This window comes from Dipodomys ordii, unplaced genomic scaffold (assembly GCF_000151885.1).
Source record: "Dipodomys ordii isolate 6190 unplaced genomic scaffold, Dord_2.0 Scaffold15, whole genome shotgun sequence".
NCBI lineage: Eukaryota > Metazoa > Chordata > Mammalia > Rodentia > Heteromyidae > Dipodomys > Dipodomys ordii.
In genome coordinates, this window is record NW_012267231.1 from 3,972,856 (window position 1) to 3,987,839 (window position 14,984).

Sequence of the window (14,984 nt, forward strand, 5' to 3'; positions counted from 1 at the left end):
TTTAAGACAATACATTAATAAGCTCAGACAGGGAAGGGTGCTTGGGCTTTGCTTAAAATTAAGGCTTCTTCCTGGCAGAATGCGTCACTTTGATGGAAGGAGGACGGGCTTTGGAGTCAGGCCGAGCTGGGTTCAAACCTGGTATTTAGCCTCTGTGTGACGAGACCTGATTCACAGCCCTTCTCTGAGCTTCACTTTCCCCATCCTAGAGTGAGACACCATCAAACTCTCAGAGGTGTCAGAGCTAATGAGAGGGCACCGGTGAAACACTGGACTGACTAATTGGCCAAGCTAACGCAGGTACTGATTAAATGCCAGTTCTGTCCTTTACTCCATTCTTGGCCCTGAGCTTCACATTACATTGTAGGTCCACTAGCAGCATTCTGTCTGCCACTCAGCCATTCTCTTGTGCCTAGCCTGAGATGACAGGACCAAAGGGTACCAGGACCTGAGGTATGTGGCTCCACTATGCATTACCCAACTCCAGGATGTCCTGCCTTCTTCCTCTGGCTTCCATTATCTCTCACTCTTCATGGCTGCCCCTGGGTCCCCCTTTCTTCACTGTGCATTCTGACTTCTTAGACCCCAGTGTTTCCTCTTACTTTGAAATCTGCAACTGCTTCTATGTGTGAATATCCCAAAAGCAATGAATACAGTTTTTAAAGCTCTAATTTTATACTGAGCTACACTGTTTTCTGAAGTTACTGGTGGGTGAGTGTAGTCTTGTTTCCAAAGTAAGTGTTCTTGAAAGCAAAATCTATCTTTCATCTTTTATATTTTCCCTGCATACCTATATATACACAGACTGATTCTGAATTTTTAAACAGTTTAAAGAGAGGCCTGGGGCAAGAAAGGAAGAAATAATCAGGGACTGAGGACATAGTTCAGGGATGGGGCACTTACCTACCTTGCACTAGGCTCTAGGTTTTGTGCTCAGCACCACAAAATAAAAATATCAATACATAACTCAATGTTTCCGAAAAAAGGACATGTGCAGGTACAAGTTTTAATAATCAACATCTCTAAGGAGGTAGAAAGGACAGAAGGAACTCTTGCAAATCTTTATCAAAAACAGAAGAGCAAGTAAGGCATTGACCAGGAAAATATGTACTTTTTCTACAGCCAGTTAGTTCCAGCCCTACCAGTTGACTGACTCCTCCTTCAAGTGGCTTTCCCTTCAGCCCCCACCCTTTTCTGTCCCTTGTTTGCTCTGAGTCAGCATGGCATTTATGAGCTCCAACAAGGTGTGCACCTGCTCAGAATCTGGCAGGTTGGCTCCTGCACTACATCATCCCTAAGTCTCTCTCTGAAGCTCCCAGTGGTAGGGGCCAGGACTGCCACAAGAGGTTGGAAGGGCTCACCATGTTCCAACCGTACTCTGTACAGCTCTCTATAGGCTACATCCATTTTTCCCAGTAACTTGATGAGAGTTCATTATCTTTATTTTGCAGTGGAACTAAATAACACTCAGCCAGAATTGGGACGTAAAAACTCTTCTTTTAAATCTAAAAGCCATATCCCTTCCATTACTCCAGTATCTCTGTTTTGGCTTAAAAGTGGGGAGAAGAATACCACACAACCTAATTATGTGGTCTTAAAAAACATCTTTTCGAGCATCTACAACATTGTGTTATTCTTTAAAATCTGCACATAACTAGAGAAAATTATATAATCATGAAATAAATGCTCACCAACCTAGGTTCTATAATGAATGTTTTTCTACTCAACTCTATCTGCTCAACTTTCTGTCCACACACTTATCAATCCATCTTATTTTTTTGTGCACTTCAAACTAGTGATATACTTCAGCATTCATAGCATTAATCAAAGTTCCATAACACATAGTTATAATTTTAAGTTTATTTACACATCCAGTAGTCAAATGCAAATGGTGAGAGGAAACATCTGATAACATTTTGACAAATGCATATATCTACACTAATTCAAACTACAATCAAAACAAAGAAACCCCTCCCCCATCTGCCCATTACTGGAGTCAAACACTTCAGAACTTTTCACCACAAACTGGCTTGAAGCTAAAGCTCTCCTTAATTTCATGCCTTTGTCGGAAGTATAAGGGGACTGTGGAACATACTACATACAAATGTTGTAGAGTTAGGTAGTTAAGGGCACTGATTATTATGGAGAAATCTGAGCACACTGACCTAGAAAAAAAGCTAAAAGGCAAACACTATACAACCAACAATGAGAACAGGAGAAGATCAGCCACAAACCCCACATACGCCTTTGTACACCTGTGAGCAGGCAGTCCTCGTTAGGTATCGAGGCTCCCTATTTATCTGTGCTATCGTCCCAGGCGCCCGGCTTACTTCATACCTTTTCCCTTTTAAAGTAGCCAATTTACATTTTTTTAGAAGTAGTCAATGTGCAGTTGGCTGGACCCTCAACAATCCTGGTAGAATTAAAAATGAACAGAACACTCAAGCGGGCCAGTCTCCTATCAAAGACATAGGAAAATGACATACCCTATGCTTCAGACCTTCTTCATTTTTTCTAACTTCTTTTTAATCAATGGAACATAAACCCAAACATGAACTTGTAAGTCCTCTTTTATTTAAATAAGAGAAAACAAAACCAAAAACAAGTGCTGTAAGCCCCACACAGAATTAATGTGGTAGGTACTTTAACGCTGGTTCATAAAAGACCTCTAGATCACTACAGAAATGGCAGGAGTGAGAAGTACCGAGGCCCAATATGATGTCAAATATCTGAATCTTGATTATCTTGATTATTTTAGCAAAATAAAAGTTACTTGGCTACTACATGAGTTAGACAAAGAATAAATGGTCTCTTTCTTGACTTGATTTTGTAGTCTACACTTTCATATCTTAGCTGGGCAGGCCTGTCTTAGTATGTTAGACACCTACCTGGATACCTCCCTGATAAAAGGGGACACCACCATTCTGATGGAAGATCAAGGGCTGACTGTTAAGTACAGTAGACTTAAGAGACTAACTCACAAACACTATTCACCATCATCCTTGGGAAGAAGACTGGATGAATCTAAGGAATCAGAGATCAGAGCACCTGAGCATGCTCTAAGCTCAGGCCCCGCTAGGTATCTCTCCTCAGGAACTGCTGGCTCTAGGAACACAATAACCTAAGCTGTGTACACTCTGCACAGTCATGACTACATGTTATTTTGGAGAGGAAGTAGAAAGGGTTGGAGGCATGGCTCAGGTAGTAATGTGCCTGCCAATGAGCATAAAGCATCAGATGCTTGAGTTCAAATCCTGATCTTGGGAAAGAAAAAAAAAGTATAAGCAAAATCTTCTGGTGGGAACACTAATTCAGATTTCATCTGTGCTTTCATCAGTATTAAAGCAGACATTTTCATCTGTGTGTGACTTCTAGATGTTGCAATTAGATTTACACTCAAGATGCTATTTACGGAACCTAGGGTTTTTTTTTAATATTTCACTTAAAATATGTATATGGATGATCATGACACCTAATAATGTCATCCATTACAAGCCTAATTATGTGGGAACCTCTTTGAGTAAGAGGATAGATGTAAGTATTCATGACATCAGTGTTTTGTTTTAACAAGAGTAGAAACCTTATTTGAAGAACTCTTATTTGAAGCGCCAGAAGTGTGGGGGTTTTCAAAGCTTATCCAGTCCTCAGGCCCCAATGGCATTCCTTTCCTCCAACTACAGAACCTCTAGAGCACACAGAACACAGCACAGAAACTCTGCCTTCGATAATCACACACCAAAGTCTTGTCTCCTCATGAAGGATGATTGCCTCCTTGCTGAAGGGATCAAGCCTGAAATCTAGACCCGCAGAAGGTGATATGCCAGTCTCTACTTGGGTCATTTCCAAGAACCTTGAACTGATGCCTTCCTGGGTACTTGGTTGCTTTGCTATAGTAGTTCTACCATTTACTTACCCACCGTAGTACACTTGAGTAGAACAACCGTATTATTAAGAAGGGAGCCCCATACAAAAACAGAAGGGTCCAAATGTGACGTTTGTTTGTGAGTCACATAAATTCTCACCATGCAACATGTGATCTGTCCCCAAGACATTCCACTCTGCAGGCAACTTTAGGTGTCTGAACGCCAGAGCGACCTTCTCATCAAGTGAATTCACATCTCCAGATGGGGGTCCCGACCGGTCAAGAAAGCGAGTGAAGTTCAGAGCCTGCTGGTCACCAGCACTGGCTGCCAGGAACTGAGCAGCATCGCAGGCCTCATCCTGGACAAAGTGGAAGTCTTCTTCTGCCACTACAAACACAGGAAGGCCCTCTTTGGAGGCACAGAGCAGCACCTTCACTGTCTCACAGCAGTCATGACCTAAATAAAACACAGACAAGAAAGGAAACAGCCTTAGAGAGAGTCCCCTCAGGAAAGACGTTGTGGGGGTAGGGGGAGAGGCAGGGGCCTTTGGCTCCTTCAGGCCTGCTTCTAAGGACTGACAGTAGTTCCCCAAGTTGTAAAACCTATTTTTTTGGCTTTTTAAATTGTTGCTATGCAAATATGGCCCCCTTAACAAACAGAAAGGAACTGAACATCCCAGCTTTAACCACATCTCTACTAATAGCTCTAAGAGACTGGGCTATGATGGTCAACTACTGCCGTTCAAGCTGAATGACAAGGCAATCAATTTACCTGATTTTACTTAGTTATCATTAGTATATCTTGGCCTACCAAATAAATAATGATTGCTCACTGAGTTCACCTGAGCCACATAAGGATGATGCAATGCAGTGGCTAGAAGCCCAGTTCAGAAAAAGCAAATATACTGAAGACACTGCACTGCCCACTGTACAGACTGGCAGGCACCCAGGAGCCTCCACACCGGGGTAACCCACAGCCTAGACCAGATTACCAAGCTTTCACAGCACAAACTTTCTGTGTGGCAAAGTATTTCTGGAGAATCAAGATGTTTTCCCCCCAAGATTGTTAGCCTTTAAGAATTAATTACATGCTTCTAATACACAGATCATATTCAAAAAAGCACTAATGTTTCTTCTCCACTTTCAAATACTGATCAACTAACCACACGTCCATCATTAATTACCCATCACTCATTAGCTCTCTTCTCCCATAAAACACCTTTCTGAGTAAAAAAAAAAAAAAAAAAATTACATCACACCACTCTTCCTGACTGGTCATGCACCCTGAGAATTCAAGAGTTCTCTTGGTCTATACCTTATATAGGTACTACTTCCACAGCACAGCAGGAACCCTCTAAGTGCTCCTAAAGTCCGCACTCCTACTTCACTAACATAGGAAAAAGACATTTCAGAATCAGAACAAACTAAGCATTCTGCTCTTTTTGACAGAGAAAACTGAAGGTATTTTTTTTTTTCCAAGTAGCCAAGGATTTTTCTAGTCACCTTTCCCCCAGGATCCTCAAGTCTTTTGCCCTTGTGACAAATGAAAACTGCTCACTGCTCACCTGAAATTCTAGGTTGGTATTAAGTAGCTACTAACCAAGTATCTGCTATCTACCAGGCATCTGATTTGTTGTAGCTATTTACGTAACAATTTTATGAGACAGATGAGAAAAGTGAAACTTCAAAAAGTAGCATGCCCAAGGTTACAACAGATATATGGCAGTAGAACACACTATTCAAAGTCTCAGCTGATCCAAGGGGTCTGAAGCCACACTGTGTATGAACAGAGGAAGGAAGATAAGATCAGGAAAGCCCTGGTGAAGAAGCCTCATTACACTTGGAAGGACAGGCCAGACGACCATGAATCCAGGTTCAGGACTACAAGGATCACCTAGCTCCTTGAGGTACACTGCCTCCCAAGCTGAATTCCTTCTGGGAAGGCTAAAGAAAGCTGGAGCATCTTCCACCCCAGCAATTCCATATATACATGGAAATTACACACTTCATATGTGAAATAAAATTAGGGGAAAAAAAACTTTTAAATTACTTTAAAGAGTAATCAGCCTAATTACACAGACATTAATGCCAGCAGAAACATGCCAATTAATTTCTGGTAATAGATTTGAGTACTTTCCTGGCAGAGTATTTACTTTAAAATGTTCCATAACATCTGCTGACTGGATAAGCCAAGCTAAAAAAAGCTAAATGTTGTATACTTTTGCATATGTTGAACCTAGATTTAAAAGACATTACCTATTCATGGACATGTACATACGTGTATATACCTGTATACATAATTTACAAATACACACATATATACACATAGAACATGATTCTAGGGCTGGGAAGTTGGCTCAGTGGTAGAGCGCTTGCCTTGCATGCATGAGGCCCTGGGTTCGATTCCTCAGCACCACATAAGCAAAAAGAAAAAAGCCGGAAGTGGCGCTGTGGCTCAAGTGGTAGAGCGCTAGCCTTGAGCTGAAGAGCTGAGGGACAGCACTCAGGCCCAGAGTTCAGGCCCCACGACTGGACCCAAAAAAAAAAAAAAAGAACATGATTCTAACTCCGGGACCACATAGAAAGAAGATGGGAAGGAGAAAGAAGAAAAAAGAAATATGGAGGGTGAGTAATTTTGAGCTACAGCAAATAAGAACAATGTATGAAGACAAAGAACTTCAATGGAAGCTGTTGATAATAGAGGGTGGAGGAATAGAGGAAAAGGCAGCAACAGAGAGGGTTCTCTGAAGCAACCCCTAACATATGTATGTCTGAAACACCAGAGTAAAACCTCTTGGCATAATTAACACACTAAAAAATAATAAAATAAATAATAAGCCCTATTAAAGAAGAACACCAGTAGGAGTACAGAGGACTAAGCAACGGAGTGAGAGAAGATGGACACGCTTTACCTAGTTTTCATGTTTGAAAATGGAACACTGAAGCCTGCTGCAATGGTGTGAAAATGTGGGAGTAGAATGGGGAAGAGTGATAGTGAGGCGATCGGGAACATTGTTTACACATGTGGAAGTCACAATGAAATCCCCTTCACACAACGAATGGACATTAGTTTAAAAAAAAAACGTTTTGTAGCATGTAACTCAATTTGGTTCAACCACTAACCTTTGGACTGCCATCACGTTTAGGTAGCATGATTAGAAGGTGAAGACAAACAGGAATCTCAACCTTCCAGTGCTTTAAAGCCCACAGTCCACAAGAAAGACCCAAACAAGATGTAGGTGATGCTCTGAGACCAAGTGGAGTCAAGATACACAGCATCACATTACTTCCAAAAGGGGCAGGGGGATTTATGTCTCAGAAAAATTACTTTACGGAAAAAAAAAATGTCATGATCCAGGCCTCTAACAAAACCATACCGTAGTACCATTTGTTCAGCTCAACAACTACCTAAATTCTCACAAGTCACATGAGGTAGATATGACTAAAAATCATTGAACAGTAACATCACAAATGTCACAATTCTACCATCATATAAACAATCTGGGATCCAAATTGAATTCTACTTTCAAAATTTAAACTGACTGTGTCTTAAGAGGAGATATTACACTTACAATGGTTATAAACAGTCCTTATTCTTTACTAAATCTCCTTCCCCAAACTTCTGCAAAGATGAGAAACATGAAAACTTAAAAATCAGGAAGGGAGTCACAATGTCAACAGAAGTAAACATCACATACTGGTTTATGAAATCACCTTCTGTATGGATGTATGAACATACATACATGTATAAACATATGGAAGGAGGAAGAGAGCAAGGGAGGAAGGGAGAGCAGTGAGGATCCACAGCAGATCAATAATATTTTTATTCAAAGCTGTGACCTGTAGAAGCAGCTGCTCAGAAATTGATCTGGGACTGCTAAAATAATTGTTTGCTTAGACAGAGTGAGATGGGAAAGCGAGTCAAGGTGACCTAAAAGTGAGGTGGGGGGTGGGTATTTGGCAGCACAAGTATATCTTTCTGCTGCTTGGCAAAGGAATCTATTAGCAAGTGGAAGAGTGTATGAGGGAGCTATTCACAGCTCTATCTATGTAAAACTATAACAAGTGTCAGGCAGACATCGGGCCATGAAAGGCCTGATAGATATCTAGGAAAACGGTCCAACTGTTAGTCTAATATTTTCCCTTCAGACATGAACTCACAATCTAAAGGCGAAACTATGAATCACACGTAAAATGTGCCATATCTAGAATTTGTTTTGTGTGATTAAAGATTTGGTTTTTCAAAAGAAAAACTGAAGGTTTTAAGAGAAATGGAGAACTGAGTATGTCTTGACAAGACTTCATTAAAGAGTAAACTGGAAGAGTTTCTACTGAGGAAAAACAAAGCACCTCACCCTTGTTTCTGGAAATCAACCATGCAGATTGACAGGGCTAGTCTTTTATTAATGTTTTCTATTATGCTAAAGTGGCTCTCAAGATTAATTTTGAATTCCTATAGTGTTCTGTGTAAAGCAGCTAGAAAAAAAAATTAGTAGTTAAGAACAAAACGTTTATATAGTATCAACCTAGTCCTAAAACTAGAACTGCTGCACACGTACACATAAACCTTCTTCCACTGCAAACTCCAGAAACGTGACTATTTGCAGAGGGCGTGAGTCCCATGACCACTGCCTTTGTACATAGTACATGTAGGACATTAACTACACTGCACCATACAGACAGGATGGGAAATTACATCCACGTTGATGTAAAAATCACAATTAACCTTTTGCATAAAATAAAATAGAACCTACAAGTAAGGAAGTCAGGCAGCAAGATTTTGAGCTACTTCAATGGTGTTTCTTTGTCCAGTCAATTTCCTGGTATTAGAGTAAAATAAAAATCAGTTTTAGGGCTGGAGGCATGACTTAAGAGGTAGAACACCTGCCAAGCAAAGCACAAAGCCCTGAGTTCAAACTCCAGCACATAGGTATATGTATATAATACAGTTATGGTTTTTATATATTATAATACATACATAATACATAAACTCATTAGCTGGAAGGGAGCTGTCTCCAGCTTATGAACTGTAAGGAGTCCCAAGAATGGCAATGAGATGCAGAGTTGGAAATACTAGGTGTGGACCCCAGGCTCCCTTGAAAACAAGTTTGCTTATGCTAAGAAAGTAACTCAATCTTAAAGCCTGATTCTTTAACCAAAAATGAGAATACCAGAACCTCACAAAATAGCCCAAAACAGACAGCTGACACTGTCGTTCTCATCAGCTTTTCAAATGTTCCAGTTGGTGATAGTTCAAGGAAAGGGGATCTCTAAAATGTTTCAAAGATCTTCTCCAGCCAGCATGGACCAACAAAGCTTCAGTGCCAAATGTTGTTCAGTTGAAAAAAAGTTTTTTCTTTCTTTAAATTTTATTGTCAAGGAGATGTACAGAGGGGTTACAGCTACATAAGTAAGGTTCATTTCTGGTGCAACAAGGTTATCCCTCCCTCATTTTTCTCCCATTTTCTCTCTCCCACCACTCCTTCCTCCCAAGTTGTAAAGTTCATTTCCAAAAATAAAAGGGGAAGAATAAACAAATCTACAAGCAGCACCATCTAAGTGTGCAGCACCAACCAACAGCTAAAGGTCCTCTTAAAAAGATTCAGCCCACCTTTTCTAAGCCTGTAGGCAGAGGTCTGTTTGCCTCAGGCTGGAAGAGCTTTCCTGCAGGGTGCTTATCACTGCATAAAGCATCTGCAACCCATGGAAACGAAAAACTGCTACAGATAAACAAAACTGCTAAAGCATGACCCGAGGATTACTTCATTTCCTATTAAGCTAAAAGTGGAACACATCCCATCCGGACCTTCTCTTCTGAGGATAGAACAATCAGGACTTTGTTTTATCAGCTATCCAAAAAGGAACCCCAACAGAGCTTGCTGGATCAGCCACACCCAGTCCCTCACAGATGTCAATCTCTGAAAGAAAGGGGGCCTCAGTGATGGAAAATACAGTAAGAATGCTCTCACTTCTCTGTTTGGCATCGATGTATTTCAGAATCTGGTGTCCTTTTCCTCTTTTTGAATGGATATAAAGTTAAGGGAAAATTTTGTCTGCAGATACTATGATAGGAGCGAGGACTAGTAGAAAAGTATGCAACCACTGCTTGATTGTGGTGGTCTGATGCTAGATAGTACATTTGAGGAAATGCCTCTATATGTATAGGAGTATAAAAGGGGCTAATTAATGCTAAAAAAAAAAATGTGATTTCCTGTATTCTAGAATATACCTCTAAAGCCTCTACTTCTAAAGCCTCTACCTCTAGCTAGGCTGCTAACTAACAACCTTTTCCCCCCACACACACTATCATATCCCTTTGTTCTACCCAGATGGAAATCTTGCATAGGCAAGGAGAAACGAGCTCAGTTCAGTCCAGGTCCTTTTGAGTACTGCAGCAGCAGGGTGGAGAACATGGGCAGCAGTGGCACTGGGCCCCTGGCCTCTGACAGGCAAGATAACATCACAGGATTTGGGTCCCTAACAGCTAAGGTTTTGGTGTGAGATTCAGGCCTCAGGCTCCAGCCCCAAGGCTGGACACCTGGGACTCAGTGCAGATGTGGGCAGCAGCACAAGGTCCTGGCTCTAAGTACTGTCAGTCTTACTTTCTCCCTGGCCCACCACTTGTTCTCTGCTGCTAACTACTGCCTATTCTACCCAGGCTGCTCAGCTTGCCAACCTTCCTAATGTGTCCTGATGTCAGGGGCATTATCTCCCTACCTCTCTGTTGCAGTTTAACAGAGAATCTTTATTGGAACCTGATGTTATCACATCAGAGGGGTAGTAAGTAAGAAGGGCTTACCTCCCCCCCCCCTGCTCAAAAAGTGAACTGAGCAGACAGGAATAGGAAGGGTAAGCACACCTGCACAGAACACAGTAATCCCCTTAGGTTGACAAGGGTCATGGTGCAAGACCCACATTTCACAGCAAATTATACTCTTGTGCCCGGTATCTCATAGATAGCCTGAATGTAGTATTTACTGTAAAACTTGATCTGTTTTTATCCTATTTAGTGCAAAAATGGGTTTAGTTTCAAGAGAACATGTTTTTCCATCATCAAAATTTTTGTATTAAATATTACTGTACATTATATAAAAAAACATTCAAACAACTCAGACAAAGTAGGAGGTCAAAATCACTACCAACATGTCACCCAAGGGTACATAATTTTACTTAATAAAAGGGAGAATTAGACCAGTTCTGGTGGTTCATGCCTGTAATCCTAACTATTCAGGAGGCTGGGATCTGAGGATTATAGTTCAAAGCCAACCCAGAAAGTCCCTGAGACTTTTATCTGTAATTAACCATCAGAAAACCAGAGGTGGCACTGTGGCTCAAAGTGGTAAAGTACCAGCCTTGACCAGAAAAGCTCAGGGACAGTGCCTTGGCCATGAATTTAAGCCCCATGGCTGACCAAAATCTTTTTTTAAAAGGAGAATTATAACCGATCTTTTGCTTCTAAAGGAAGATACTATAAGGCAAGAAAATATACTGTAAATCACCTCGAAAGATTATAATCTCTCTAGGTTCTTGCTAGAAAGCATTCAAACATGGGGGGGGGGGACTGGGGGGAGGGAGAAAATGGGACGCAAGTATAATTTCAGTGTTTGAAGTGAAAGGTTTGTTTTAGAAGGCCATTTACAAATGTCTCCTTTCCCAACTATCTGTAGGAACTATTATAAGATAAAAGGTTACAGACCAACACCAAGAAGTAGCTGCCTTCTGAAGGTCAATCAATCATCTAGTTTTAGTAAGGACTAAAATGTTACAAAATAGTGACAGTGAAATATACAGAGAACTCATAATAAGTCAGAACCAGCAATCTGGATAAAGCATGACCTTAAAAGCAAGAACAAGGCACAAAGCTCTTTTTCTTCTCATAGTCAGCCCAAATGACTAGGAATTACAGAGCTAGTCCACACGTAAGCAGAAAGGGTGCACAGACGTGGCTATCAGAAGCAGCTGCTGCAAAAAGCCAGCTCACAATTAGCTAGTAACTGGGATGCACAAAGCATTGTACAGACTTTCCATCAAAAGAAATCTTGATTAATCCAAACTGCCCTCAGCAGACAGGAAATCTGAGGCTATCATTACTACTAACTGACGCACAGAAATCATCAAAGGTAGTTCTGGAAGGAGACACAGACTCCTGCTCCAGGCTATGAATTCAATTCAAGAAGCCAGAGACTCCTTTTGCATTTATTTAATCAAAGAAAATAAGGGGGGAGGAGATGGATGTACCTTTCTACAAGACTGGCTTCTGAAAACCAGGATGAATTTCAACTCACCAGAAGTGCTGATAGGGTGTTTTCTTTGAATACACCAATGAACAAAACAAATAAAACCCTTGTCTCTTCCATATTCAACACTTTAGGTAAGTACAGGACAAAAAATAACATATATAAACAAAATATATAAGGTGTAAAAACTGAGAAGTACAGCCAGGTGCCAGTGGCTCACACCTATAATCCTAGCTACACAGGAGAATGGCATCTGGAGGACTGAGGTTTGAAGCCAACCTGGGCAGAAAAGTCTGCAAGACTCCCTCTCACCCAAATCACTAGAAAAATGCTGGGATGGAGGTGTGGCTCAAGTGGTAAAGACAGCAGCCAAACAAGCATGAGGCCCTGAGTTCAAACCCAGGTATTAGAGGAAAATAATTGAGAAGGGCAATGGAGAAAAATAAGCAAAGAGAAGAGATGGAATGCTGAAAGGAGGCAGTAAAGTAAGGACCTGTAGAAGGGGGAAAAGGTTGAATTCAAGAAGTTTACAACATCTAGAAGACAATTTAAGCTTTTTTTTGTTTAAGGATTTTTTTAAAAAGAAATTCAACATTAACTTTACCCCCTATATATCTTCACTTCTAGTCTTCCGCTAATCCAAAGGGCAGTGGCTGGAAAGACATACAAACAAACCAAAATCCTGTAATGATGTCAACAGGAGGCTCCAGGCGGGAATCTTCTCTGCTGATCATCTGAACACCCACCATATCAGACCCAACATGCTAAGTGAGGCGCTGCCTCATCAGCACTGGGGAGCCTCTGCTGTGGTCAGCACCTCCTATAGGCAGCCTGACCCATCAGGCCAACTGGGAGAGGGAGAAAGTAATGAGCCCATGGCACTACAGACAGGATGAGAAATGGCTAAGGGAAAAGGTGTGTGGATAGCAGAAACCGAAGACGTTAGGAAGAGGATTCCTGATCCACGAGAATGGGTCTGGAATGATTTCTGGGGATTCAGCCAAAAATAGAGAAGAGTGGCAGAGTCCACTGCCCATTCCAGTTGGCTTGGTTGCTAGGGCAACAATACTCAGAGTCAGTAAATACAAATGGACACCCATGGAGGGGTGTGGCTGCAAAGGGTGTGTACAAAGAAAACATCGGTGTCCTGGGTCCAAAGCCAAGGAAAGAAGTGGGTCCTGGTTAGGGATGGTGGGCTGGAAAAAAGGTGCAAGGAGCTACTTGTAAAGCTAAGAGCACTAGCCTGCAAGTATAATCCGTAAGTAAGGCAGACAATGACTTCAAAGAAAATAAATGCTTGCCACCTTTCCTAATTTAGGGCGCTGGCTAATGGAAGTGTAAGCGTTTACAGGAACCTGTCTCTCCAAGAGAGGAAACCTGGGAGATTTGGGGCCAAGTATCACAGCCAGGACCAGAGCTACATCCTCATCAGATCTGTAATTTCTCCTTTATCTCCTTACATTCTCTTAGTACCTAACCAATATGTGTGTACAGATGTATGTATATGTATATATGTATGTGTGTAGCACATCCTCTCTCTCATCCCCCCAATCTTTTACTCCTAAAAGCTTTCTAATTAAAAAAGTATAACTTCACAAAAAAATTATCTCTATGTCTAGTAGGAGTCCAGTCAGAGACTGATTCTACCTAGTGAAGGAGCTGTCTCTATCATCAGTGCATAATATAATATTCGGGAACTATGATACTGAATGGCCCCTGCTGGATATCCATCCACTGCAGGAAACAAGTTGTTGGGAGCTTCATGTTACCAAACAAGATACCTAATACACTTCAGAAAGGAACCTGACATCTATCCTGACCACACTCTTTAATTTCCTCTTCCTGAAAATTGGGGGTATGGGCTCATCCTAGGCCTGGACTAGAATTTTTAAATCCTACACTTCCCAAAATCATTTCTGCCCAGAAGTACAAATATAACTCTCAATTGTCATAATAATCTCAGTTCTTGAGAAGGGTATAATTTCTAGAATTTTGTAAGTACCAGACAAAAAATAATTTCATATGAAATAACATGGGAATAAAAAAAGAACATAACACAATTCAATACCAGCAAGGCCAGATATTTGAAGTGCTTCACAAACTTTGTAATTTTTTTAATCCAACTCATACCTACAAAGTAGAAGCACTACAAAATGTTGGCAGTTCAACTGTATCTAACTTTTCTCTAAAGGGAAATAGTTAAAACTGTTGATATTTTCAAAAGTTCTCTATCAAGGAGTATTATTCTTAATTTTGATGAAAATACATAAATTGTTTACTTTAAGTTCCACTGAGAAAGCTCATCTCCAAACACCAATCACCAACTTTCTGATGGTGGATCAGACCAAGAGATAAGCACTGTAGCTATCTAGTAAACGCGACAAAAGATTCCACTCAGATACTTACCAGGAGCAATGGTCTCCAACGTATCAGAGCTGACTTTACGAGTACTTGTATAATGATGGAGGGTGGAACCCGAAAATACCAAGTAAAACACTACATCATCTTCAACTTTGTCCTCCTCGGCAAGCAGTACCGTAACAACACAATCACCCTAGGAAAGGAAAAGATTTACCAGGTTTGATTAGCAAGGCTCATCTTAGAAATCCATCTTTATCAAAACACCATATTAAAGGAAACAAATCTGCTGAGTGTGGTGGCTCTTGTAATCCCAGCTACACGAGAGGTAAAGACCCACAGGATTTCAAAGTTGAAGGCTGGCCTAGAGTCATTTTGCTCAGGCAAAAAGTGTGAGAAACTCCCATGTGAAATCAGTAAGAGTGGGGCTTAGTAGCACATACCAGTCATCCTAGCTATATGAGAAGCAGGAACTAAATGGAAGGATTCTGGTCCAAGCCTAAACTTTAGGCCCTATTTAAAAACAA

The 14,984-nt window shown here is 41.0% G+C and overlaps 1 protein-coding gene across 3 annotated transcripts in view; it reads right to left on the reverse strand.

Annotated features, from left to right (window-relative positions):
- Positions 1-14,984, reverse strand: part of Akap13 (A kinase (PRKA) anchor protein 13) — a 132,193-nt gene that overhangs the window by 107,376 nt on the left and 9,833 nt on the right. For all 3 annotated transcript variants that reach the window (XM_013012059.1, XM_013012061.1, XM_013012060.1), the window contains exons 2-3: positions 14,506-14,653; positions 4,023-4,319 (exon numbers count right to left, since the gene is read on the reverse strand). In XM_013012059.1, coding sequence (XP_012867513.1) covers positions 4,023-4,319; positions 14,506-14,653 — 445 coding nt within the window. The remainder of the gene's footprint in view (positions 1-4,022; positions 4,320-14,505; positions 14,654-14,984) is intronic.